Consider the following 25,777-nt stretch of genomic DNA (forward strand, 5'->3'; position numbering starts at 1 on the left):
ATTATCGGAGTAAATCCGATTAGAGACACAATTAGTAAAATATGATCACGCACTCTTGATCTGAAAGATCAAACAAGAGTGTTTCCGAAAATTTTAGCAAATTGTATTCTGAATTTGCTAAGGTACCTTTGGTAGAGTTTAGAGAGAGTTATAGTATATAGTATATATAGTATATATAGTATACTAACCTCTATAATAGTAAAGAGATTAAGTATAAAATATAAAAAGAAAAAGGAGCTAAATTAATGGAATAGTATAAATAGTATAAAGAATAAATAAATATATTCTATTATAGAATATATTTATTTATTCTTTATAAACAGTATAAAAGCTAAGTAACGTATGTAAGTCAAGTAATTAACCCCAAAGGCTTAATCCGGTAATATGAAAGATTATGTCTCTGTTTCTTTTCTTTTAAGAAACAGAGAGAAGTAGAAAAGGGAGGATTCCAAAAGAAGAAATAAAAACCCTCAATATAATGATTTTAGGGATAATAGGTGGTCTGTATGTATTAAGTATAATTAGAATTTATTTATATGGTATTGAGTTTACAGATTAAAATTACGTAAGAGAAATATTAAACTCTAGTAAGGTAAACTTTCTAGTATTTTGTATAATAAAGTAAGTGAGGTTCAATATAAATAGATAAAGATAAAATATATGAAAATAACAGGTTTTTGATTAGAACAATCTATAAAATAGGAGAAAAAGGCATTAATGATACACAAAATCAAAGAGTATTGTAAGAAACCGGGAATAAAAAGTAAAAAGTTAGAAAAAGTAGGAATAGAAGAGATTCCGTTATTAGTGAAACAAGAATTAATAAATACAGTAAGTAAACAGAATCGTCGAGGTTTACATCTTGTCAGAGCCATAGGTGGGTTATGTTATTAGTTTATATAAGGAATCAAGATTTCCTAAAGTATTGCTCCTGTATTTGGGTTGAAGGGATTACTTCCAATTATATAATTCTTCCTCAACTATGGTAATGTCTTAGTCGGAGATGTAGAGATTATGGCAAATGTAACAGACGGAGCGATAAAAATTATTAAAAATGTAAATTAAACACATGTAGCACTTGATATAGTGAGTATAGTAAAAGTACAGGAAATAAAATAATTAAGACATAGATCTAAACTTGAGCACTAATCTAACTAATTATTGGTATGCAAGAGAGGATGCTAGGGATAACAGAAACTGTAGTACGTACAAGGGACTATAGAATAGAACCTTCAAGAATGTCCAATAAAGTGAAGAGGTTACTGGTGGCTGTTAAATAGTACTATTGACATTAATTTATTTATAATAACACCGGATCTTTTTATTAGAAATTATGGAGTATGGTGTAATTATATTGGAGCTCTTGAGGAAGAAATAATAATTGAATTGAAATAATAATAAATAAATAATAATAATAAATAATATAAATAATATAAATAATAATATAAATAATAATAAATAATATAAATAATAATATAACTAATAATAAATAATAATAATAAATAATATAAATAATTAATATTATAAAATAAATAATAATAATAAATCATATAAATAATATTCTATTATAAATAATATATATAACTAATAATAAATATAAAGAAGAAATAAGTGTCTATGAAAGAGTCCTAAAAGAAGTAAAAAGAGAAGTAGTTAAAGAGTAGAGTAGGGAGGTAGTAATAATAGTAAAGAGATGAGGTGTAAAATATAAAAGGAAAAAGGAGCTAAATTGAGGGAAAAAGCTTAAATGACAAATTTAAGGTTTAAGGGGAAAAGATAGGAGAAATAGAAGAGAGTAGTAAGAGAAAAATGTTTATAACGGATCTCTATGCAAATAAGAAAAAGGACGTACGAATGAACGAAAGGTTATAGGGAAAATATAAAAAAGAGTTAGCAATAGCAATTGAAGATCTATAAATATCCGAAGGGAGACCAAGAAAAAGAAGAAACGCAGTGAAGTGAAACATCTTAGTAACTGTAGGAAAAAAAATCAAAAGAGATGCGGTAAGTAGTGGTGAGCGAAAGCCGAGGAGAGTAAAAGTAGACCATTAGAAGAAAACTGAAGAAACTAGGTGGAAATCCAAGGCAGAATAAGGTGAAAGTCCAGTAAGGTAAGGGACTAATGGTAAAGAAGTAAAACGAAGAAAGGAGGAATTTGTTTGAAAAATGGGGGCCCACCCCCAAACTCAATATATGCTTATTTGACTGATAGTGAACAAGTACTGTGAAGGAAAGATGAAAAGGAATATAGAAGTTATCTATTCAGTGAAAAGACCGTGAAATTGTAAACATGATGAGCAGTTGGAGTTAAGTGACAACGTACCTTTTGTATAATGGGTCAGCGAGTTAATAAATCGTAGCAAGCTTAAGGTAGTAACTATAGGCGCAGCGAAAGCGTATCTTAATAGGGTGTTTCAAGAGTTACATTTATTAGACCCGAAACCAAGCGATCTAATTATGAACACGCATTTTATTATTTTTATTTTAATTTGGCGGAACCCGTAACTGTTGCAAAAGTTTGGGATGATTTGTGATTAGGGGTGAAAGGCTAATCAAGCTTGGTGATAGCTGTTTTTTACGAAATCTATCTAGGTAGAACGGTGGTATATTGTTTATTATTATTTGAAAAAGTCTTAATAAACATTATTAAAGCAATTTAATAAAAGAAAATTTATAGAGGTAGAGCACTGAATGGTTCAACCTAAGGTTATTATTTAAACTTCGAATACTATAAATAAATTGACCACTAGGCAGACTATGAGCGCTAAGGTCCATAGGTCTAAAGGGAAACAGCCCAGATTGTAAGTTAATGTTCTTAAATAATAGTGTAGTGTCAAAGGCATGGAGAAAGTGATGTTAATTGGAAAGTAGGATTGGAAGCGACCATCTTTTAAAGAAAGCGTAAAAGCTCACCAATTTAAGGCGTTCTCTAGCCAACAATGTACAGGAACTCAACATTATACAGAAACTACAAAATTATAACATTGGTAGTAAAATGTTCCGTATAATTGTGAAGTTAACTCAAGAAGAGATAATGGAGTTATCGGAATTAAGAATGCTGATATGAGTAATGTTAATAAGGTTAAGACCTTATCACTGAAAATTAGAAGTTTCCTAATAAAAAGGTAAGCTGATTAGGGTTACGCGATCGCTAAGATTAATATGACAATAAACTATCGATGCGCATATAGATTAATAATTCTAACGTTTTTATTGTAGTTTTAATTGACATGTGTATTTTAAATAATTATATTATACTTACATTATAGATTATTTGAAATATAAGTTTTAAAAATAGATTAAAACAAAATATCTGTAAAAAGATATTTTAAATAAAAAATCGTACTTAAACCGACACTGGTTAATTGATAGAATATATTAAAGTGTAGAATGAATGATTCTGAAGGAACTCGGCAAAATAACTCCGTAACTGCGGGAGAAGGAGAGCCTTTGTTGTAAAAAATGAAGGTCACAGTAAAGAAGGGGTGGCGACTGTTTAATAAAAACACAGGATTCTGCAAAATGGCAACATGATGTATAGGGTCTGCGACCTGCCCGGTGCTCCAAGAGGAAGAGGAGAACTGCAAGGTTTGAATTGAAGTCTGAGTAAACGGCGGCTGTAACTATGACGGTCCTAAGGTAGCGAAATTCCTTGTCGAGTAATTTTCGACGCGCATGAATGGTGTAACGACCTCCCCACTGTCTCCAGAATCACTTCGATGAAATTGAACTTTCCGTGAAGATGCGGAATATTAGCAGCTAGACGGAAAGACCCTATGCACCTTAACTTCACGCATATATTGTGCAACATTTTTAATTACGTAGGATACTTATGATGCTTATGATCTTTTGGTTTTGGCCAATTTAAAGGAGGCGCTGGTGAAATAGTAAGTATATTAGAAAAATAGTACTCAAACATGATAATGTATGCCGGGTAGTTTGACTGGGGCGGTAACCTTCTAAAGAGTAACGAAGGTGTATAAAGGTAAACTCAAAATAAACTGGTTAGTTATTTGGTGAGTGTAATGGCATAAGTTTGCTTGACTGAAAGACCTACAAGTCGATCAGAGACGCAAGTCGATCATAGTGATCCAATAGTTCTGTGTGGAAAGGCTATTGCTAACGGATAAAAGGTACGCTAGGGATAACAGGCTAGTCACATATTAGAGTTCATATCTGTTATGTGGTTCGGCACCTCGATAAACAAAATAACCCGTTAAATAATAAGATGTCGAGGTTAAATTTAGGTGAATTGACAAGAACCTCTTTTTTAAGAATAATTTAAAAGACAACTTGCAGCGAAGCTTACTAATACACATAATAACTGTAGTAAGAACGTTCAACGACTAGATCTTGAGGTGTGTAACCAATAATAGATCCAAGAGTACCAAGCAATTAAAAAATTATAAAATAAAGTGGTATAAAATATGAGATTGAGATAAAAATAAAAAGGAAATAGATGAGCATCATAAAAAAAAAATGAAAAAAATGGGGATTAAAAACTAGTTTTACAATAGCAAAACGAGATTTATATAATAATCCTACACAATGGCTTACAACGTTTCCTGTAGATTCACAATTAAGATTAAAAGAACTTGTAGAACCTTATATTATAGATTCTATGAAATATAAATTTGATATTCGAGTAGGAAAGCAAATTATTTTAAAATAAAAAATTGAAGACATAGTCTGAACAGTTATGTGAATAACTGAAGTATATTATAAACAAATATACGATAACAAAAAAGGTCGGCTTAACACATCCCGGAGTTGAAAAAGTTTCCAAGGGTTGGGGTGTTCACCCATTAAAGTGTTACATGAGCTGGGTTTAAAACGTCGTGAGACAGTTTGGTCCCTATCTACTGTTAAAAACGAAAAAATTAAAATCCTTCCTTTAGTACGAGAGGACTGAGGTGGGTCGATCACTGGTGTATTAATTATTATAACAATAGTACCGTTAAGTAGCTACATCGAAATATTAATAATATATAGTATTATTAAGAGAGAACTGCTGAAAAAATATTAAGTAGGAAACTTATTTTAGATTTTTTTATAGTCAGGTAAAAGATTATTACTTTGATAGGCTACATATAGAAATGAATAGTAATATAATATAAAAATTTGAAAAAATTTTTCCATTAATTCTATAATTAATGTGATCTTATTTATTAAGATTAGTAAAGTAGTACTAAATATGGATGACGTATTTTATTACTTAGTCTCTATTAAAATGTTAACAACAGGTGACTTAAAAATATCTAATAAGAACTAATCGTTTTATAGAACAACTGCGATTTGAAGTTCTTATTATACTATAATATAACTATTAGGAAAAATATATGGGAAAATATTCAATAGATTTTTAAGTCCCATAAATCCAATTCCGATACCTATCTATAGGGTGACTCCATAATAAAAAGTTACATGGCAGAAGATTTTGATGAACAAAAAGCCATGTTAGGTAAGGGCAACTGGTTAATTAGGCGTAGGTTAGATTTCCTATTATCGGAATTAGGCTGGGTTCGAGTCCCAGTCCCAAAGGATCGTTCATCCGTAAATCATTCAATTACCAAGGGATGGTTTTCGTTAATTTTCAATTTTATATTTAATATATGTCCATACTTAATCAGACTAAAAGACTGAGGATTATATTATCGTAAGCACCTCCTTCATGCACGATATAGCCAAGTTGGTAAGGCGATGGTTTTTGATATCATCACGCGTAGGTTCGAGTCCTACTATCGGAAAATTGGAATGGACGGGGGTGGCGCACCTAAAACTCATACTTTAGGGGGAGGCCTTATAATAATTATGAGTTTTAGGAGGGATAGTTCAAATAGTTAGAACAAATGTCTCCAAAGCATTAGATATCAGTGCAAGTCTGGTTCCTTCTGGCATTACCTTCTGGTGAGGTAATGCCTATAAAAAATCTCCCTCTATGGTATGCTGATAGGAGATGAATGCCCTATACAAAAAGTTACCACAATCAATTCGATGTTTGGACGGTTATAATATAAAGCAGAGCTTTATTATGTAAAATGTTAGTGCAATACAAAAATATACTTAATTAAAAAAAAAAGTGTAAAAAAGTATGAGATTAGTTAAAAAAAATGTAGTAATAAATGGAATTTATGAAGCAGGCGTAAGATATCCAGAACCCGCAAATATTAGTTATTTATGGAATTTTGGATTTTTTTCGTTAATTTGTTTAATTATACAATTAGTAAGTGGAATATTATTAGCAATGCATTATTCGGCACATGTCGATTTAGCTTTTAATAGTATCGAGAGATTAGTAAGAGAAGTAGATTATGGCTGGTTATTAAGATATATTCATGCCAATGGAGCTTCTTTCTTCTTTATAGTAGTTTATATCCATATGTTAAGAGGTTTATATTTTGGATCATACCAAAAACCAAATGCAATGTTATGGGTAAGTGGAGTAGTAATTTTTTTATTATTAATTATTACTGGATTTTTAGGTTATGTATTACCTTGGGGTCAAATGAGTTATTGGGCAGCAACAGTAATTACAAATCTAGTAACAGTATTACCAGTAATTGGAGAAGATATCGTAATATGGTTATGGGGAGGATTTAATGTAGATAATCCTACATTAAATAGATTTTTCTCATTACATTATTTATGTCCATTTATAATCGTAGGATTAGTTGGATTACATATTATATTTTTACGAGAAAATGGTTCAACAAATCCATTAGGAGTAAAATCACATGTAGACCAAATTCCTTTTACACCTTATTTTACAATAAAAGATTTATTTTCATTTATGATCTTTTTAGTATTATTTTTTACATTTGTATTCTTTGCACCAAATTATTTAGGTCATCCAGATAATTATTTAATGGCAGATTCAAATGTAACCCCAGCACATATTGTACCTGAATGGTATTTATTACCATTTTATGCAATGTTAAGATCTATTCCTAATAAAGTCTTAGGAGTATTAGCATTAGTCTTAGCGATTGTAGTATTAGCATTTTTACCATTCTTAACTATAGCAGAAGTAAGAAGTTCATATTTTAGAAAAATCCATAAACATTTATTTTGGAGTTTCTTAGCACTATGTTTCTTTTTAGGATTTTTAGGATCGCAACCAGCGGCTGCTCCTTATTTAATCTGCGGTTTATATAGTACAATTGCCTATTTTATATATATCTTAGTATTATTTCCTTGTATTTATATAGTGGAAAAAATGATTATTAAAACAATAATGAAAACAACGGTAAAAAAAGCATAGAGAAAGAGAAATGCCCCAGTTAGATTTTTTAATTTTTTTTAATGAAATGTGTTATACTTTAGTAGCATTTATTATGTACTATATTTGGTTATATCGAAGTGTTATCGTTAAATTAGCGTATAATTTAAAATTTCGATATAAACTAAGTCGAGCAATCAAAAATGATGACAACAACAATCCAGATTCAAAATTACCAATGGGACAAGTCTTTTTTAAAAATTTAGACTTTATAACAAAATATAAACAATATAACGTTTATAGAAACGCATCGTTAATCAATAACATTAATTTAGCAATAAAACAACATTTTACAAATAATGGGAAATAAATTATTACTGCTTATATTAATATTAATTGGATTACTTGCAAAGGAAGAAATTGCATTAAATGAAGAATTAGTAATTGCTAGTAGTTTTATAATTACAATTGTAATTATAAAATCATTAGTAAAAGATAATGCAAATGAGTCCTTTAAATCGCGTAGTGATGAACAAGAAAATGAGTTTGTCTCAAATGGAAAAAAAGCAATTGAGTTTAAAGGATCCCTTGGAACGATCGCAAACGTAATTAAAAATGTTTCAAATATTGTACCAACAGTAGAAGTAGATGAAACATTAAAATTTGCAAATAAGGATTTATCATCAGATGAAATTACTAATAGCTCTACTAAAATAGTAAATAAAGGACTGCAATTACATAGTACTTTAAAATTAAATAATACTTTAATTTAATATTACTAATGGGTGTAACGTTTGAATTTGTGTATATATTAGTGCTATTAGCAATAAGTACAGGTTTATCTGTAATCTTATTTTTCTTAGGATATTTCTTGATGTTTAAAGTGGCGTATGAGGATAAATTAATGGGATATGAATGTGGTTTTGATCCTTTTGGTAATGCAAGAGGAGAATTTGATATTAGATTTTATTTAGTAGCAATACTATTTTTAATATTTGATTTAGAAATTACATTTTTGTTTCCTTTTAGTGTTAGTATCATGAGCATGACTTTATTATCGTATAGTCTAATGTTAATCTTTTTAATTATTTTAACAATTGGATTTATCTATGAAATAAAAAAGGGAGCATTAGATTGGAGTTAAATTGTTAAGTGTTAATAAATAAATCCTTAAAAATTATAGGCAATTATAATGTTAGTCAAGAAATTGCGTGTAAAATGTAAAAGTTGAATTTCCCTTAATTAAGGGAAAAAAGATAGTCTGTTTTTACGTGTTTCTTGCCCTTTTATGGTAATTTTTGAGGTGTCGTAATCGCGATATCGTATAATTGGTTAATACCGTGCTCTGCAAAAGCATCAATATCAGTTCAAGCCTGGTTATCGCGTAAAAAAGGTCTTAGTAGCTCAGATGGTAGAGCAGTAGGCTGTTAACTTATTGGTCATTGGTTCGACCCCAATCTAAGACGAAAAGTAAAAAAAATAAGGATGAAGGATAAGCCTAAATATATAATACTAAAAAGAAAAAAATGAGTTTGATTCTGGCTCCGAATGAATGCTATCAGTGGGCTTTATACATGCAAGTTGAACGCTATTGAAAAATAGAGTAGCAAAAAGGTGAGTAATGCATATGAATTTTAATAATAATTTTGGGAATAAAAGAAGAAATCCAGAATAAAAAGAAAGAGGAACTTGAAAAACAGTAAGACTCGTTATTATAAAAGCGTATGTCGAATTAGGCAGTTGGTGGGGTAAAGGCTTACCAAACCTGAGATTCGTAGGTGGTTCGAGAGAATGATCATCCACATTGGTATTGAAAGAACGACCAAACTCTGAAGAGGCTGCAGTAAGGAATATTGGACAATGAGCGCAAGCTTGATCCAGCTACACTGAGTGAGGGAAGAAGTAAAGCGTAAACCTCTTTTAATAAGGAAGATAATGACAAAAATTAAAGAAGAAGTCCCGGCTAATTTCGTGCCAGCCGCCGCGGTAATACGGAGGGGGCAAGCATTATTCGTAAGGATTGGGCGTAAAGGGTGCGTAGGCTGGTTCTCAAAGGTATTATATGAAAAACACTGAAAAAAGAGGTGTGGGTATAAAAACAAACAAAGAACCTAGAGTAAAGATGATGTATTTAGAAGAACTAATCTAGAGGTAAAATTCAATTTAGATTAGTTTGACTGACAGTTGGCGAAGGCAAAATACAAGCAATACTGACGCTAAAGCACGAAGGTTCAGGGAGCAAATCGGATTAGAGACCCGAGTAGTCTGAACAGTAAACGATGAGTGTTCAATATTCTAAAAAGTATTTGAGTTAACACGTTAAACACTCCGCCTGAGTAGTACGATCGCAAGATTGAAACTCAAGGTAATTGACGGAACTTTGCGCAAGCAGTGGATTATGTTCATTAATTTGATACAACACGAAAAATCTTACCCTCCATTGAATGACATATATAAAACATGAAACAAATGTGAAGAATAGAAGCAGACAAGGTTCTATTAAAATAAATGTCTAACAGGTGTTGCATGGCTGTCGTCAGTTCGTGCTGTGAGGTGTAACATTAAGTTGTGAAACGAACGAAATCCTTAAGTTCAATTACGATATATAATCGAGAAATGGACAGAAGAGTGTGACATAAATTAAATCACATTGGTAGTTGAGGAAGATGTCAAGTCAGTATGGCCCTTATAGGAGGGGCTTGAAATGTAATACAATGGTTTCTACAAAAGGAAGCGAAAGTGCAAGCTGGAGCAAAACCTAAAAAGAAATCTTAGTTTGGATTTATTTCTGCAACTCGAAATAATGAAAGCGGAATTGCTAGTAATCGTAGATCATAAGGCTTCGGTGAATAGTTGTCAAAGTTAGTACATACCGCCCGTCACACCACGGAAATCAATCTTTTTCAGATACATTATTATGTTAATTATCTAAAGTTCTTAGGGTATAACAGTCTCTTTTGAAGAGCAATTAGAATGGAGGAGGTTAATTGTTAATTATCGAACAATAGAGGGGTAACTGGGGTAAAGTCGTAACACGGTAGCTGTTGGGGAACCAGTAGCTGGAAGTAAATATATCCTCGTAAGGTGAGATGGAATAATTGGTTAGTTCATTGGGTTCATGCCCCAAAGGTGTAGGTTCGAGTCCTACTCTTGCCATATTTAGATAAAAATATCTAGATTTACTTAAGAAAAAGTATAAAATACAAAGAGAGTGTATAGCATAATGGTATTGCGTCAGCCTTTTAAGCTGCATGGTTTGGGTTCGATTCCCAATACACTCAAGGGTAAGTATCCTTTTAGTTTAATTCGGTAGAACAGTAGCCTTCTAAGCTATTAATGAAAGTTCGAGTCTTTCAGAGGATATTTGTGGTCAACTAGCCAACGAGGCCCTGTCCAAGATGTTAAAAATAAAAGCAAAAGTATGGAAAATATGTTATATATAATTATAGAAGGAGGATTAAAAAGTTTAATAGTCATTATTGGATTATTAATTGGAGTTGCATTTGCAACATTATTAGAAAGAAAAGTAATGGCAGCAATGCAAAAACGAAGAGGACCAAATGTAGTAGGGTTTGTAGGATTATTACAACCTTTAGCCGATGGATTAAAATTAGTATTAAAAGAAACAATTATACCAATTGTAGCTGATAAATTAATTTATGCAATAGCACCAATATTAACATTTACAATAAGTATTGTATTATGGAGTGTAATTGCAGTAGGAGTACAAAGTGTATTTGCAAGTATTAATAGTGGAGTGATATTTATTTTAGCAATATCATCGATAGGAGTTTATGGAATAATATTAGCAGGATGGGCAAGTAATTCAAAATATGCCTTTTTAGGAGGATTACGATCAGCAGCGCAAATGGTTTCATATGAAGTAGCATTAGGATTAATTATATTAAGTATAATAACTTACGCAGGAACAGTAAATCTGCAAGAAATAATGGAAAATCAAGAAAAAGTATGGTTTATAATACCATTATTGCCAGGATTTTTATTAGCATTTATTAGTGCTTTAACGGAGACAAATAGACCACCTTTTGATTTACCAGAAGCAGAAGCAGAACTTGTTTCAGGATATAATGTTGAATATTCATCAACAGGATTTGCATTATTTTTCTTAGGTGAATATGCAAATATAATACTAATGAGTGTATTATTATCAGTTTTTTTTTTAGGTGGAATTGTAAGTAATAAAATTCTAGGAGCAATGAAAGGAGTTGGTATGTTATGTAGTTTTATTTGGGTAAGAGCAACTTTACCAAGATATAGATATGATCAATTAATGTATTTAGGTTGGAAATCCTTATTGCCTTTTGCATTATTAATTTATATAGGTGTAATTAGTATGGTTTTAATAATTAAATAAATATGAGTACATTGGGATTATTAATTATGTTATTAGGAATAATTATAATGTGTACACTTGTAATTTTACGAAGTGTAAATCCAATTTATTCAATTTTAAATTTAATTGTAATTTATGGTTGTTATGCATCAATCTTATTAACCGTAGAAATGGAATTTTTAGCTTGTATTTATATTTTAGTTAATGTAGGTGCAATTGCAGTATTATTTTTATTTATTGTCATGATGATTAATATAAATATTGTTGAAATCCAAGAAACAATGAAAAAATATAATATATACATGATTGTTGGTATAATAGGAGTCGTAGGTCTTCTGGGTATATTAATCACAAATTATCAAATTAGAATAAAAGAAGAGGTAATTGCAGATTTTAGTATGTTTTTAATAAATTCAGAAGTTGTCCAATTACAAGCAACTCCAAGTTATTTAGATTTTTATTCATTATTTGTAGAAACGACAGATATACGAACAATGGGTAGCAATGTTATTTATGGAAGTTACAGTATTTGGTTTATTATGGCATGTATCATTTTATTAATAGGTATGGTTGGAGTAATCTATATTACTGAAGATTTAATTATTGAAAAAAGAACATTAAATGAAAGACGGCGACAAGATATTAATTCTCAAGTATTACGAGAATATAAAATAACGATAAGAAATTACAGAGAAAGTAAATAAATAATAAATAATAGTCTTTAAGGACGCGAGGTCATTTTTCGGTTGTAGCATAATTGGCTAATGTGTTAGTTTTGGGAACTAAAGATTATAGGTTCGACTCCTATCAATCGGAACGTACATAGAAATACAATAGTTTGACTACTGATTTCATACTAGCGTGGTAAAGCTTCGATGTAAGAAAACGAGGTGAAAAAGGGTATCTTATATTATTCTAATCTATTTATTATTTTTACATTTTTGACGTAGATAGTGTTAGAAACTAAAATTCGTTAGTTATTTGGATCTTCTTGAAAAAGTTGTTAGAAATTTTTGGATGTTGTTAATAGATATTAATAAAGGTCTTGAAAAAGGGAATGTAAAAGGATCTAAACTACATACCTTAAGTGACTGTTATGAGAGTTCGGATAAAAAATTCTTTAGTAGTTATAAATTTTTTTTAACGACGATATTTAAAAGGAAATTAAAAAGAACTAAACGTAGTAGTAGTAGTAGTAGTAGTATAAAACCACCCACTCATTTAGTAATTCTTTATTTTAGGATTTAAATTTCAAGGTATTTAAATGCGTGAAAATAAAGAAAAAATAAAATGTATAGAAATAGAAAAAAATAAATAAAAAAAAACATGAAAAATATAGTAAAAATAGAACAATTAGAATTAGCATCAGCAGTAGTAGAATTAGGAAAAAAAGTAGGAGCAGGATTAGCAGCAATTGGATTAACAGGAGCAGGAGCAGGAGTAGGAATAGTATTTGCAGCATTTATATTAGCTGTAGGAATGAATCCAAATTTAAGAGGAGAATTATTTAAATTAGCAATGTTAGGATTTGCATTATCAGAAGCTGTAGGATTATTAGCTTTAATGATGTCATTCTTAATCTTATACTCATAAGATTAAAAAACTAGTAATAGTAACTAAAACTGTTGGTTCCAATGCCCTAAGCGGCATTTATTAGATTCGAAAATTTATAGAGTAATTCTGTAAGTCAGAAAACTAAACTCCTGTAGTTTAATAGGTTAGAACACCACACTCATAATGTGGCAAATATCGGTTCGAGTCCGATCGGGAGCACGTAAAAAATAAAAATAAGACATGAAAGATTATAAAAATGAATTAAAAGTAAAAATAAATTTAGGAGAACACTTAAGATTAAGTATTCCAGGATTAGTAAAAAAAATAATGTATAAAACCCATTATTTAGAAATCCAAGTAGAAAAAGAAAAAATGCTAACAGTCTTAAAATATTTAAAAGAAGCATCAAAATATCAATGTAATATGTTATTAGATATAGTTTGTGTAGATTGTTTAAATATAGAGGAAATAAAAATCGGAAGATTTAAATTAATATATGTATTAAATAGTATATATAATAATACAAGAGTGCATTTAAGTACCTATGTAGAAAATAATGGAATAATAGAAACAACAAGTGGATTATTTGAATCAAGTGTCTGGTTAGAAAGAGAAATTTGGGATATGTTTGGAATTTATTTTGAAAAACATCCAGATTTAAGAAGAATTTTAACGGATTATGGATTTGTAGGATATCCATTAAAAAAAGATTTTCCAATAACTGGATATTTAGAAGTATATTATGATGTAAATGATAAAAAAATAATTTATAAACCAATAGAATTAATGCAGGAATATAGAAATTATAATTTTGGAGCAGTATGGGGAGATTACGAAAGAAAAGTATATTTAGAAAATATAATAAAATAAAAGAATGTTAAATATAAGTAAAATATTTGAAGAAGTAAAAGTAATGAAAAATTTTACATTAAATTTTGGACCACAACATCCTGCAGCACATGGAGTGTTACGATTAATAGTAGAATTAGAAAGCGAAAATGTAGTAAGAGTAGAACCACATATTGGGCTATTACATAGAGGAACAGAAAAATTAATAGAAGGAAAAACCTATACACAAGCTTTACCATATTTTGATCGATTAGATTATGTATCAATGAATGTTCAAGAACATGCATATTCATTAGCAGTTGAAAGATTATATTTAGATAGTTTAGATATAGAATTAGAAATTCCACAGCGAGCTAAAGTAATCCGAGTATTATTTAGTGAAATCACTAGAGTATTAAATCATATAATGGCAACAACAACACATGCAATGGACGTAGGGGCATTAACCCCATTTTTATGGGCATTTGAAGAACGAGAAAAATTAATGGAATTTTATGAACGAGTATCCGGAGCAAGAATGCATGCAGCATATATTAGACCTGGAGGAGTCGCATTTGATTTACCAATGAATATAAGTGAAGATATTTATAAATTTGTAATTCAATATAGAAAAAGATTAGAAGAAATTGAAGATATGTTAATAAATAATAGAATTTGGAAACAAAGATTAGTAGATATTGGAATAGTAAGCGCAGAAGAAGCCTTAAACTATGGATTTACAGGACCATTATTAAGAGGAGCAGGGATCGTATATGATATTAGAAAAAATTATCCATATGATGACTATGATAAATATGATTTTAAAATCATAATAGGAGAAGAAAATAATTCATATACAAGATTTATAATAAGAATGAAAGAAATGTATCAAAGTTTATCCATAATAGAACAAGCATTAAATAATTTACGACCCGGTTTAATAAAATTAGAAGGAGTAAATATAACTGCACCAGATAGAGCATTTGTAAAAAAAGATATGGAATCATGTATTAATCATTTTAAATTTTTTTCAGAAGGATTTATAATACCAGCAAATGAAAATTATACGATTGTAGAAGCACCAAAAGGAGAATTTGGAATATATTTAAATGCGAATGACACAGCGAAACCATATAGATGTAGAATCAAAGCACCAGGTTTCTTACATTTACAAGGATTAAACATGATGTCAAAAGATCATTTATTAGCTGATGTAGTAACCTTAATAGGAACTCAAGATATAGTATTTGGAGAAGTAGATAGATAAAAAAAAGAAAAAGAAAATGAAATCATTATTTGAACAATTTGAAATAGATTTATATTGTATAATTATAACAAGATTTTTTGATATATCAATAACAACGATAACCGTTTATTTAGGATTATTAATGGTTATAGTAATAGGAATGTATAAAGTAAGTTTATACAAGGCAACCATAATAGGTGGAAACAATTGGCAACATATAGGAGAAATGATCTATGAATTCGTAGTAGACTTAATTATAGAACAAGTAGGAAAACCAGGAATATTGTTTTTCCCATTTATAATGTCGTTATTTTTATTTGTATTAACACTAAATGTAATGGGATTAATACCATTAAGTTTTACAGTAACTGGACAATTATTAGTAACATTTACATTAGCAATAACAATCATGATTGGAATAACAATTTGGGGTTTTAGAATTCATGGAATTAAATTTTTAAATATATTTGTACCATCAGGAATTGAACCATGGTTATTACCATTATTAGTATTTATTGAAATAATGTCATATGTACTAAGACCAATTAGTTTAGCAGTTCGATTATTTGCTAATATGTTAGCAGGACATTTATTAATCCATATTATAGGAGTAGCAGCAATTTATTTAATGCAATTTTATTTTATTGGAATATTACCATGGATTTGTGTAATTGCATTTATGTTCTTAGAATTAGGAATTGCATTTTTACAAGCATATGTCTTTGTATTATTAACTTTAATTTATATAGCAAATATAATTAATTTACATTAATTATAAAATTTTATCCTATTGTAAAAAAAGTTAAGCGTAAAAAGGTTAAATAGAATGGCTGAGTGGTTAAAGCGGAAGACTGTAAATCTTTTGTCGCAAGACGCATAGGTTCGAATCCTATTTCTATCAAAAAAATACAAATTAAAATGTACATTGTACATAGGGAGGGTATTAAAAATAACTACAATAGTTTAGTAAATTTAATATAACTGTCGCTTACTTAATGTAAGGGCAGATATCAATAAAATAGGTGGGAGTTTATTGAAAAAAAAAGAAAAAATAAAGAATGACATATATTAGTAAAAAACAAGCTGCAAAAAAAGTAATTGTAAGAGAGAAACCAATCTTAGTAAGATTAAAGTTAATAATAGGTGCCGGAACAGCGTCGATGACACCACCATTGGGACCTAATTTAGGGCAATATGGAATAAATAGTATTGAATTTTTTAATGATTTTAATACAGAAACAAAAGAATTATTTGAAACAGGATTAGCATTAAGAGTGATCCTATGGATAAATGTAATGAAAGCATTTTATTTTGAGCTACAAATGCCCAAAATAAGTAATTTATTAAAGGAATATTATAAAGTAGAATGTGAAGCCGCGAAAGGTGGTAATGTGTATATAGAAAAAGAACGATTATTAAAAGATTGTTTTAAAATCGCAATATTACTGTGTACCTTTAATAAAGCAGAAAAACAGTGGGAACAAATTGAAAAAAAATATTTAAGAATAACCGTCTTAGAAATCTTAGGAACATGTAGATCCTGTAAAATATACGTAAAAAAAGCAGAGAATGAATAAGCAAAAATTGACTCAAAAATTAGAGAATTATAAAAAACAACAACAAGAAATCACAAAATGTTTTCAACAAGAAGGACCTATCTTTATAGGTCAATTATTAGCTTTAAATGGTTCAGATTATAATAAATTTCGAAAGTATGCTATAGAACATAATGTTCAAATTATTCATGTTAATGCTAATCAAGTAAAAACTATATTTGGTAGTGTAAAACCATTAGAAGTGAATAATACAATGATAATTGTAAAAGCCCCTACATTAGCAGTATTTAATGAAGTGCTAGAATATATACATCAGTATAAAGAACAAATATTACCATTACAAATTTTAGTAAATGATGAAGGACAAAGCAAAACAAATAGCACATCTTTAAAAAGGGATGGATCTTATAGAGTAATAAGAGAAGCGAACTATTTAGAATATAAAAAAGCAATGAAGGTACAAGGCACAACAAAAGAAGAAGCTTTAAAAACATTTACAAAAATGTTACAAATAACGATATTATTACAAAACATAAAATTATTAAAATTATTAAATGATTACAATAAATCAAATAACGGATAGAAAAGCCAGAGGTCCAAAAAAAAAAAGAAAAACATTACTTACAGGATATCCTCAAAAAAAAGGATACTGTATGAGAGTTTATGAAACAAAACCAAAAAAGCCAAATTCTGCAATCAGAAAAGTGGCGAAAGTAACAATTAAATTAAAAAATAAAAGAAAAAATTTAATAGCATATATCCCAGGATTTGGTCCACATAATTTACAACCATTATCAACGGTATTAGTAAAAGGAGGACGATGTCAAGATTTACCAGGAGTAAAATATAGATTAGTAAGAAAACACTATGATTTTTTAGCTGCTGAAAGATTTGTAAGAAAAAATAGAAGATCAAAATTTTCAGTTAAAAATTTGGAAACAAAAGCAAAAAAAGGAAAAGCAGTACGTATAGAATAAATGATAATTAAAGTTCAAAAAACATTTGAAAAAAGATTAATAAATGCATTTATGAGAAAAGGAAACTATATTAAAGCTGAAAAGATATATTTGAAAGTAGTAAATCGATTATCAACAATAGGAATAAAAAATTCATATCAATTTATACGAGAAACCTTATTAAAAATGACACCAATAATGGGCGTAGTGAAAAAAAAAAGAGGAGTAAAAGAATTAATATATCCAAAATATTTAGAACCAGAAATGGGTGAAAAACTGGCAATCAAATGGTTAAAAAAAACGGTAGCTAAATTTAAAGGCGAATTATTAATTGAAAATATAGTAGAGGAATTTGTAAAGGCTTCCAAAGATCAAGGAGAAGTAGTGAAAGAAAAATGGGCACTATATAAAGAAGTGCGATATGCAATAAGTTGTAATACACGAAAAGGTCATCATAAAAGTTTTGTAGAACAAAAATTAAAAGCAACTCAAAGAAGAAAATGGTATTAAATTGGAGAGGAGTAAAAAGTAGATTATATAGTGGAAAACGAAGAATAGATGGAAGAAATAAAGGATTAATTGCGATCAGATCAAGAGGAGGTGCTTTAAAAAGAAAATATAGATATATAGAACATTATAAACAAAAATGGATGGATAAATGGTTATTTGTAATGAGAATAGAATATGATCCAAATAGAAGTGCACATATAGCATTATGTAGTATTTTAAAAGAAGGGATATATTTTTATGTAATTAGTATAGCCAAATTAGAAGTAGGATCATTAATAATAACAAGTGCTCTAAAGCTAGGAACATTACAAGTAGGAAATACCACAAAAATAAAAAATATCCCAGAAGGCCTATTAATAAATAACATAGAATTAATAGAAAATAGTGGAAGTAAAATAAGTAGAGCAGCAGGAACAAGTTCATTAATAATTAAAAAATATAATAAAAAATATAGCTTAGTAAAATTAAGTTCAAAAGAATGTAGATTAATATCAAATGAGTGTTATGCGACAATAGGAACAGTATCAAATATAGAAAGAAAATTAAAACAAAATAAAAAAGCAAGTTATAGTAGAAAAAGAGGAATAAGACCAATAGTTAGAGGACTAGCAATGAATCCAGTAGATCATCCACATGGGGGAAGAACAAAAGGGGGAGTACATTGGAAAAGCTTTTCAGGAAAATTGGCGTATAATGTAAGTAGTAGAAAAAAAACCAAAATGACATCAAGATATATAATAATAGGACATAGAAAACAAAAGATAATGGATAAACAAATAAAAAATGGTTAGATCACGGTGGAAAGGAATATATGTAGCAAAAGAATTACAAAATTATAATACAGTCACCAATCCAACAATAGTAACAACAGAGCGAAGTTCAGTAATAGTACCATATTATTTAACAAAAACCATTTATGTATATAATGGTAGAAAATATGTGGGAGTAAAAATTACAGAAAAAAGTTTAGGACGAAAATTAGGAGAATATGTATTAACCAAGAAAGTGGAAAAATATAAAGCGTCAGGAAAATCAAAAAAGAAATAAATGGGACATATAATTAATCCAAATATTTATAGATTAGGAAAGATGGTTCCATGGGTATCCTCAGGGTTTAAACGAAAAAAAAATGAAAGAAGTAAAGTTGCAAATGAAGATTTTTTAATTTATAATTTTACACGAAATTTTTTTTATAAAAAAGTATATAAAAAAGTAGTAGCTAAAGTAAAGAAAGCAAAATTAAAAGTAAGAAATAGCAGAATATCACGAAAATCGAAAAAAAAAAGAAAATTTGGACGAACGTCTTTATTAAATCATTGGATTATTAAATATAGTCATTTAACAATAACTCGATTTAATAAAACATTTCAATTAAATATATTTTTTTTTGATAGAGAATTACAAAAAAGATATATTCTTAGAACGGCAAAGCCAGAAAAAACAGCACAAGAAGTGGCACATCAAAAAAAAGTATTAAAATTAAAACAATTACTAGTTGCTAAACGACTAGAAAAAAATAAATATAAGAATATATATTTAACGGCTCCAATTAAAATAGACAAACAAGTAACAGCAGGAGTACAAGGATTTAGTCAAGAATTAGCTAGAGAATTAAAAACATATATCACTCCAAAACGAACAGATATTATAAATTATAGTCTTGCTCGAGCTTGCATGCCTGCAGGTCGAGATATTAGACAAAAACATCAGAATTATGAACGAATTTATATTTATAAAGATAATACATTTGAAAAAAATAAAGTAAAAGATAGATTAACAGTATTACCAAATTTAAAGGAAAATGAGACATATAAACAATTATATTCAAAAAAATTATTAATAAAAATTTATAAAAAAAAATATAAAAAACATGTTAAAGCTGTAATAAATTATAAATTTCCACAAAATTATCATGAAATTGATTCTTTATATTTTAAAACACAAGCACGATACGCAAATAATTATTTATTTGCAAAAGGTAAACAAGCAAAACAATTTTATAACCGTAAGAAAAAATATATAGAAGCAATTAGAAAAAATGAAACATTAGGTATAATGTTAAAAAAAAAAAATGTTAATTTATTAAATAGAGTTGATAATTTCCTAATTAACGTTTATGAAGATAGATTAGATATAGATAAATTTAAGGTTGCAGTAAAGCAGGTAAATCGTAAGGAATTATTAAAAAAAATAAAACAAAATGATTTATGGAAAAAACATTATTTACGAATTAAAATAAAAAGAAGAGTGAATACTCAAAGAAGAAGACAAAGAGCGCCATATAAATACGCAAAACTTCTTGAAAAAAGAAACAAAAAAGAATAAAGGAAATGGTAAAAATTAAAACAATAATAAATAAAAAAGAGAGAATGATAAAAGACGAAGATAGACACATAGACTATAAATTTAACAAAAGAAAAGGAAAACCAAAAACAATAAATTATGCATTTACGATAAGATTAGATTCTGTAAGAAAAAAAAAAAGAAAATCATCTGAATTATTTGTACGTTATGGATGTAGAACACTATATAAATCCATAACGAAACGAAAATTTGATAAAAATTTTTATCAAATAGTAGGTTCAATGAATCTTTTAAATTTACAAAACGAAATGCAACGTTATTTAACAAGCTGTATTCAATTAAAACGTCATCAATTACGAGCGAAAACCGAAATAAAACTAGTAGGTGATATAAGTCCTTATAAGCAGCAAAAAGTAACTCAGAAAATTGATTTATTAACTAATGAATATGTTTTAACTAAAAAGATATTATTTTATGAAGCATTGAAATATAAAGAATATCGAATATTAATAAAAAACTATAAAGAACGTACAAAAGCAAAATCGCGTAAACCGCAAACAAAGAAGAGTAAATTTAAATATAACGCTTTTAAAAAATCGATCTTACATCGATTTTTAAGGAAACGTATAAGAATTTTACAAAGGCAACTTTTACTATTACGATATAGAGCCCAACAATTTCCAACAAGTTATATAGGCCCAAATTATAGACGACGACTATTATTAAAGCATACTAAGCATGTAATAACACACTATAAAAAAATAACAGAGAATATTAAATTATTAAAAAAAAATTATAAATTTAGTCCAATAAATAAGAAAGTAGTTCCATCAAGCGAAATACTTAAAGATCGACAAATACAGGAATACACGGCTTCTATAAGAAGAAAGATGATCTATAAAAATCGATCCTTTAATAAATATAAGAATAATAAATATAATAATAGAAATCCAAAAGCTAATTCTTATAAAAATAAGTACCAAAATAATCAAACAGTTACGTTTAATAATAAGAAAAATTTTACTAAAAAAAAGAGTGTAAAAATTGGTAAAGTTAACAGGAAAAAGGTAAGACTGATTACAAGAAAAGGCAAAAAAAATACACTAAAAGAGTTGCAAGTTGAATTATATAACCAAGCAGTATCACGAAATAGAACAGTGGAGATGCGAGAACTAACAGCGTTGTTTATAACAAAATTAAATGAATTGATACAAAAACAAAAAAAAATTAAAGAAAAATTAAACACAAAGATCCAAACTATAATTAAAAAAACAATAGTACCTCAAGAAGATATAACTAAAATTAAAGAAAAATTAGATAGTATTAGTGAAATAAAAACATTAAGTCAAGTACAACAGACAATTAATATTGCAGCAATGAGACAATTAAAACAACTTCAAACAAAAGTAAGATTAAGTGTCCAACCAGCAAAAATAGCCTTTGCAAAATATTCATTAAAAAAAAATGCCCCTCTGAAACTAATCACTGCATTTATGCAAAAATGGCTTAATAGAAAAGAGAAGCGAAATCAGTTCTATACACCAAAAGGGCGGTATATAAAAGCAAAAAAATATAAAAGTTATATTGACGGTTTTTTTTCTCAAAGAATGGGAGTGTTCGTAAAAGGTCGTTTTAGAATAATTTCAAGAAAAGGTCATTATAAACAATTTTCTTCGATTGATCCAAACTTAAGTTATTGGGCAACAAAATATAGTCAAATTAAAAAGCAAGGAAAGAAGGCGGTATCTAATGTCAATAGCTTAAAGTGTACAAAATATAATGCCTCACGATTAATATTAAAGGGATTCTATGACTTGCGTTTTGTAAACACACGGAGTTATTTTTTAAAAAAAGGACACAAAAGTAACGATGTAAAAAGCCGAAGTTTAAAAAAAAATAAAACTAAACTTATAAAAAAAATTTTAAGAAACCGAAAAAACCAAACCTTAAATCAATTATTAACTACTGTAAATAGAACATCGGAGAGAGTTCAACACATAAGTAAACAAGCACATGTAACAGAATTATTTACTAGGAAGTTATATAACAGCAAACGAATAAAACCAGCATTCTCTAACAAAAGGTTAAAATATACAGTAGCACAATTTCTTCTATTACAATTAACAAGCTCAAAGAGTCAAAACTATTTAACAAAGGTATTAGCCGCGTTAAAGCCAAAATTTAAGCGAAAGTTAAAAGTTAAGAAAAAGAATCCAAGAATACAAGTTACGTCGACTAAGATTCATGAGTTTTTAAATAATGCAAGACAATATATCACTTGGATAAAAGGATTTAAAAATAAACAAAGTAACCTATTTCAAAAAATATTAGTAGGAGGTAAGAAAAGACAACAATTAAATTTTCAACAATTATATAGAATTTATTCAAAAAGTTTATTACGAATATCGTCATTAATTTTAAAAGAAAGTAGAACCAACGTCAAAGAGCAATTTAAAAGAAGTCTTAAAAATTTTAGAAAACAAACAGGTACTGGCATGGTATTTAGAGTCCGAAATAAATTAACGTTAGCGATGGTATTACGAGCTCAGAAAAGAAGAGAGCTACAATTAAGTAGCCAGAACAAGAATTTAAAACCAATAGTAACAACATTACAGAGTTCTGTAAATAGTATGGTAGACTTAAGCCCCCAATTACCTTCAAATAAATGGGTCACTTTAGTGAACAATAGTAAAACTCAAGCAGAATTTTTAAGCAGCGAATACCAAAACTTTAAAAAGCAGACTACGTCTTCTAATATTAAAAAATTATATACGAAAGTATGTTTAAAAATAAGAAAAAAATCTCAGAAAACGTTACAAAGCGTTTTACGAAAACGAAGTCCTAAACCGATAGTTACAAAAACACGTAAAAAAAGAAAAAGTAAAAAAACAAGTAAAACACAAGTAAAAAAACAAGTAAGTTATAATATTAGAAGAAGTAAACGAGAACGACTATTTCAGAAATCGAGTACGCAGGCAACCGTCTTTAAAAAATTAAGTGTATCAAACACGGCGTATTTACAATACTTGGCTAATTATAATTTTGGAGAAAGACAACAATTGGCACCCGAATTATTAAATGAGCTACGAAATCAACTTCCAGAAAAGAACGCAAGTATCAACAGTGAAGAAAGTAACTTATTAAGTAACGATTATAAAATAAGTTCACAAAAGAACAGTAAGAACATTATAAGGTTAACGGCGACAAATGAATATAATTATAAATATAGTAAATTTAACAATAAATGGTGTAAATTACTACTAATAAAAAAACAATTAAAAAGTAAAGAAGAAACGTATAGAACAAAAGCGTTACTTTACAATTTATTAAGAACGAAAACAGTAGGAGAAAAAGTAGAAAAATGTGTAAGTAAAATTAAAAAAGTAATTCAGAAAAAAACAGAACCTGTAGTTAACATTAAAAAAGTAATTATAAACAAACAAAAAATTGTTAATAACCAGAGATATAATAAAAACGGACAAAAATTTAAGTTTAAGAAGCATCGTAAAAAGAAAAGAAAAGGCCGTGGAGCAAACTTAATAAACTTGAAGGCATTAAGTACAGTACCATATTTTATTAGACCAAGAATAATTTCAAAAAAAGAGTACAAAATTTCTATGAAGCGTTGGAATATGCGACGAATAATTAAAGCGAAAGTACTAAATCAAAAACAACGATTAAAAAAAAAAGTATTAAGTAAATCAAAAAAAGCACAGATAATAAACATACTATTAAAAAAATATTTTAAAAGTGAAGAGAGAGCACAAATATTATTTTGGTTAAAAACCCAAACAGTAAGTAAATTACACAATAAATTATATTTTCCCAAAAAGGTAATAAAATTTTTAAAAGAGTATTTAAAAGCATGTTATGCGTTTGGAATAAAAAAAGAAGCAAAAATAAGTCGAATAAGAGAACTTGCAGTAATAGAAGCATTAATAGAGAGAAAGGGAATTGCGGACGAACCAAGTGAACTAAAGTATTTAGAAGAGTATTTACAAAACCTAACAACTAGATTACCTGCGAAATATGTAACAGCACATGCAAGAAATTATAGAAGAACATCAAGAACAGTAATAAAGAAAAAACAAAAAATAAAACCAAGAAACATAAGAAAATATAAAATAAAGAAAAGTAGCCGAAAGGTACTTGAAAAAATCCGTTCAATTTATAGTATTGGTGTAAGAAAGAGATTTAAATATAGAAAAACCCCCTTAAGTCTGAAAAGATCGACAAAAATTTCGAGAAAAATTTTACAGAAACATAGAAAAGCGAAAAAACAAGGTTTAAAAATAGAGAAACCATTAATATTAGTAAGTTATTATTACTATTTTAAAAAATTAAGATATGATAGAATAGTTTTAGATAAATTAAATTATAAAGATCGAGAATTAAGAATGTCAATGAATGGTAAAAGTAAATTAAGTAAATTTTTACTATATTTATTAATGCGAGTATATTTAAAAAAAAGTATTTATAAAAGAACCGATATCAGAGCAGGATTATTAAGAATAAAAAAAGCACAGCAAACGAAAAAATTAGCACTAAAATTAAAATTATTAGAAAGGGATTTAGTCGATGATATAAAAGGAATCACAAGTAAATCAAAAAAATATATAGGAGTGGTAAAAAAAACAATATTAATAAAAGTCTTAATAAAAGTCTTAAGAAGTTTATTAAAAGCAAATATATTAACAAAAAAAGAAGCGAAAAGAAGACGTAAAATAAAAGAGTTAATAAAAATATTTTTATATCCATTATTAATAACGAAAAGACAAATACAAAAAGTAAGATTAAGAAAAAAAAATAAAATATATTTATTAATGGCTCAAATATTTTTATACAATATAAAACAATTAGTAGTAAGTGTAAATTATAGTATAAATTTTTTTGGAATCATTGGATCAAGTATAACAGCGGAATACGTAGTAAGACGATTAAAAGAACGATTAGAATTAACGAAACGAAATGGATCAGCTTTATTATTAAAGGTAATGGCAAAATTAATGCGTTCGCAACATGTCGTAGGATGTAAAGTAAAATATTCCGGAAGATTAACCGGAAATTCAATGGCACAGCAAAAGGTAGAATCAAGAGGATTAATAGGAAATAGTAATATGAATGTATATATAGATTATGCACAGGATAATTTAGTAAGAAAACATGGAAAATGTGGATTAAAATTATGGATAGTACGAAATTTATTAACATATATGCCATATAAATATGTATATACATATAATTTTTAAA

The 25,777-nt window shown here is 28.1% G+C and overlaps 18 protein-coding genes and 13 non-coding genes, besides 1 other annotated feature; all 31 read left to right on the forward strand.

The window, feature by feature from the left end:
* Positions 1 to 1,797: 1,797 nt before the first annotated feature.
* Positions 1,798 to 5,215, forward strand: rnlA. One transcript has 2 exons in its annotated part: positions 1,798 to 4,201; positions 4,749 to 5,215. It is a non-coding gene; the product is annotated as a large subunit ribosomal RNA (ribosomal RNA).
* A 29-nt stretch (positions 5,216 to 5,244) lies between these two features.
* On the forward strand, positions 5,245 to 5,373 carry DidioM01. The gene has a single exon. It is a non-coding gene; the product is annotated as a 129 nt RNA (transcript).
* A 106-nt stretch (positions 5,374 to 5,479) lies between these two features.
* Positions 5,480 to 5,541: a sequence secondary structure (tRNA like structure sequence).
* Positions 5,542 to 5,674: 133 nt separating this feature from the next.
* Positions 5,675 to 5,747, forward strand: trnQ. Its single transcript has one exon. It is a non-coding gene; the product is annotated as a tRNA-Gln (tRNA).
* A 74-nt stretch (positions 5,748 to 5,821) lies between these two features.
* Positions 5,822 to 5,893, forward strand: trnW. The gene has a single exon. It is a non-coding gene; the product is annotated as a tRNA-Trp (tRNA).
* Positions 5,894 to 6,091: 198 nt separating this feature from the next.
* cytb (cytochrome b) lies at positions 6,092 to 7,261 on the forward strand. The gene has a single exon. It carries the CDS (start codon positions 6,092 to 6,094, stop codon positions 7,259 to 7,261), a length of 1,170 nt encoding a protein of 389 aa, NP_050079.1.
* A 10-nt stretch (positions 7,262 to 7,271) lies between these two features.
* On the forward strand, positions 7,272 to 7,589 carry atp8 (ATPase subunit 8). Its single transcript has one exon. The coding sequence runs from the start codon at positions 7,272 to 7,274 to the stop codon at positions 7,587 to 7,589; it is 318 nt and encodes a 105-aa protein (YP_001604087.1).
* On the forward strand, positions 7,579 to 7,992 carry atp4 (ATPase subunit 4). The gene has a single exon. It carries the CDS (start codon positions 7,579 to 7,581, stop codon positions 7,990 to 7,992), a length of 414 nt encoding a protein of 137 aa, YP_001604088.1.
* An 8-nt stretch (positions 7,993 to 8,000) lies between these two features.
* nad3 (NADH dehydrogenase subunit 3) lies at positions 8,001 to 8,363 on the forward strand. Its single transcript has one exon. The coding sequence runs from the start codon at positions 8,001 to 8,003 to the stop codon at positions 8,361 to 8,363; it is 363 nt and encodes a 120-aa protein (NP_050080.1).
* A 169-nt stretch (positions 8,364 to 8,532) lies between these two features.
* On the forward strand, positions 8,533 to 8,605 carry trnC. Its single transcript has one exon. It is a non-coding gene; the product is annotated as a tRNA-Cys (tRNA).
* Positions 8,606 to 8,612: 7 nt separating this feature from the next.
* On the forward strand, positions 8,613 to 8,685 carry trnN. The gene has a single exon. It is a non-coding gene; the product is annotated as a tRNA-Asn (tRNA).
* Positions 8,686 to 8,739: 54 nt separating this feature from the next.
* On the forward strand, positions 8,740 to 10,294 carry rnsA. The annotated part of the gene is made up of 1 exon: positions 8,740 to 10,294. It is a non-coding gene; the product is annotated as a Small subunit ribosomal RNA (ribosomal RNA).
* An 8-nt stretch (positions 10,295 to 10,302) lies between these two features.
* Positions 10,303 to 10,375, forward strand: trnM. Its single transcript has one exon. It is a non-coding gene; the product is annotated as a tRNA-Met (tRNA).
* Positions 10,376 to 10,428: 53 nt separating this feature from the next.
* On the forward strand, positions 10,429 to 10,500 carry trnK. The gene has a single exon. It is a non-coding gene; the product is annotated as a tRNA-Lys (tRNA).
* Positions 10,501 to 10,509: 9 nt separating this feature from the next.
* Positions 10,510 to 10,582, forward strand: trnR. Its single transcript has one exon. It is a non-coding gene; the product is annotated as a tRNA-Arg (tRNA).
* Positions 10,583 to 10,640: 58 nt separating this feature from the next.
* On the forward strand, positions 10,641 to 11,594 carry nad1 (NADH dehydrogenase subunit 1). Its single transcript has one exon. The coding sequence runs from the start codon at positions 10,641 to 10,643 to the stop codon at positions 11,592 to 11,594; it is 954 nt and encodes a 317-aa protein (NP_050081.1).
* Positions 11,595 to 11,596: 2 nt separating this feature from the next.
* nad6 (NADH dehydrogenase subunit 6) lies at positions 11,597 to 12,277 on the forward strand. The gene has a single exon. The coding sequence runs from the start codon at positions 11,597 to 11,599 to the stop codon at positions 12,275 to 12,277; it is 681 nt and encodes a 226-aa protein (NP_050082.1).
* Positions 12,278 to 12,315: 38 nt separating this feature from the next.
* On the forward strand, positions 12,316 to 12,389 carry trnP. The gene has a single exon. It is a non-coding gene; the product is annotated as a tRNA-Pro (tRNA).
* Positions 12,390 to 12,899: 510 nt separating this feature from the next.
* Positions 12,900 to 13,166, forward strand: atp9 (ATPase subunit 9). The gene has a single exon. It carries the CDS (start codon positions 12,900 to 12,902, stop codon positions 13,164 to 13,166), a length of 267 nt encoding a protein of 88 aa, NP_050083.1.
* A 106-nt stretch (positions 13,167 to 13,272) lies between these two features.
* Positions 13,273 to 13,346, forward strand: trnI3. The gene has a single exon. It is a non-coding gene; the product is annotated as a tRNA-Ile (tRNA).
* Positions 13,347 to 13,367: 21 nt separating this feature from the next.
* nad9 (NADH dehydrogenase subunit 9) lies at positions 13,368 to 13,997 on the forward strand. Its single transcript has one exon. It carries the CDS (start codon positions 13,368 to 13,370, stop codon positions 13,995 to 13,997), a length of 630 nt encoding a protein of 209 aa, NP_050084.1.
* A 4-nt stretch (positions 13,998 to 14,001) lies between these two features.
* Positions 14,002 to 15,222, forward strand: nad7 (NADH dehydrogenase subunit 7). Its single transcript has one exon. It carries the CDS (start codon positions 14,002 to 14,004, stop codon positions 15,220 to 15,222), a length of 1,221 nt encoding a protein of 406 aa, NP_050085.1.
* A 16-nt stretch (positions 15,223 to 15,238) lies between these two features.
* Positions 15,239 to 15,973, forward strand: atp6 (ATPase subunit 6). Its single transcript has one exon. It carries the CDS (start codon positions 15,239 to 15,241, stop codon positions 15,971 to 15,973), a length of 735 nt encoding a protein of 244 aa, NP_050086.1.
* Positions 15,974 to 16,021: 48 nt separating this feature from the next.
* Positions 16,022 to 16,102, forward strand: trnY. Its single transcript has one exon. It is a non-coding gene; the product is annotated as a tRNA-Tyr (tRNA).
* A 157-nt stretch (positions 16,103 to 16,259) lies between these two features.
* rpl11 (ribosomal protein L11) lies at positions 16,260 to 16,778 on the forward strand. The gene has a single exon. It carries the CDS (start codon positions 16,260 to 16,262, stop codon positions 16,776 to 16,778), a length of 519 nt encoding a protein of 172 aa, NP_050087.1.
* Positions 16,771 to 17,340, forward strand: DidioMp21 (ORF189). Its single transcript has one exon. The coding sequence runs from the start codon at positions 16,771 to 16,773 to the stop codon at positions 17,338 to 17,340; it is 570 nt and encodes a 189-aa protein (NP_050088.1).
* On the forward strand, positions 17,312 to 17,734 carry rps12 (ribosomal protein S12). The gene has a single exon. The coding sequence runs from the start codon at positions 17,312 to 17,314 to the stop codon at positions 17,732 to 17,734; it is 423 nt and encodes a 140-aa protein (NP_050089.1).
* rps7 (ribosomal protein S7) lies at positions 17,735 to 18,223 on the forward strand. Its single transcript has one exon. It carries the CDS (start codon positions 17,735 to 17,737, stop codon positions 18,221 to 18,223), a length of 489 nt encoding a protein of 162 aa, NP_050090.1.
* Positions 18,214 to 19,014, forward strand: rpl2 (ribosomal protein L2). Its single transcript has one exon. It carries the CDS (start codon positions 18,214 to 18,216, stop codon positions 19,012 to 19,014), a length of 801 nt encoding a protein of 266 aa, NP_050091.1.
* rps19 (ribosomal protein S19) lies at positions 19,007 to 19,270 on the forward strand. The gene has a single exon. It carries the CDS (start codon positions 19,007 to 19,009, stop codon positions 19,268 to 19,270), a length of 264 nt encoding a protein of 87 aa, NP_050092.1.
* DidioMp26 (ORF425) lies at positions 19,271 to 20,548 on the forward strand. Its single transcript has one exon. It carries the CDS (start codon positions 19,271 to 19,273, stop codon positions 20,546 to 20,548), a length of 1,278 nt encoding a protein of 425 aa, NP_050093.1.
* A 5-nt stretch (positions 20,549 to 20,553) lies between these two features.
* DidioMp27 (ORF1740) lies at positions 20,554 to 25,776 on the forward strand. The gene has a single exon. The coding sequence runs from the start codon at positions 20,554 to 20,556 to the stop codon at positions 25,774 to 25,776; it is 5,223 nt and encodes a 1,740-aa protein (NP_050094.1).
* Position 25,777: the final 1 nt, after the last annotated feature.

The sequence above is a fragment of the mitochondrial genome of Dictyostelium discoideum, assembly GCF_000004695.1.
Source record: "Dictyostelium discoideum mitochondrion, complete genome".
Taxonomy (NCBI): domain Eukaryota; phylum Evosea; class Eumycetozoa; order Dictyosteliales; family Dictyosteliaceae; genus Dictyostelium; species Dictyostelium discoideum.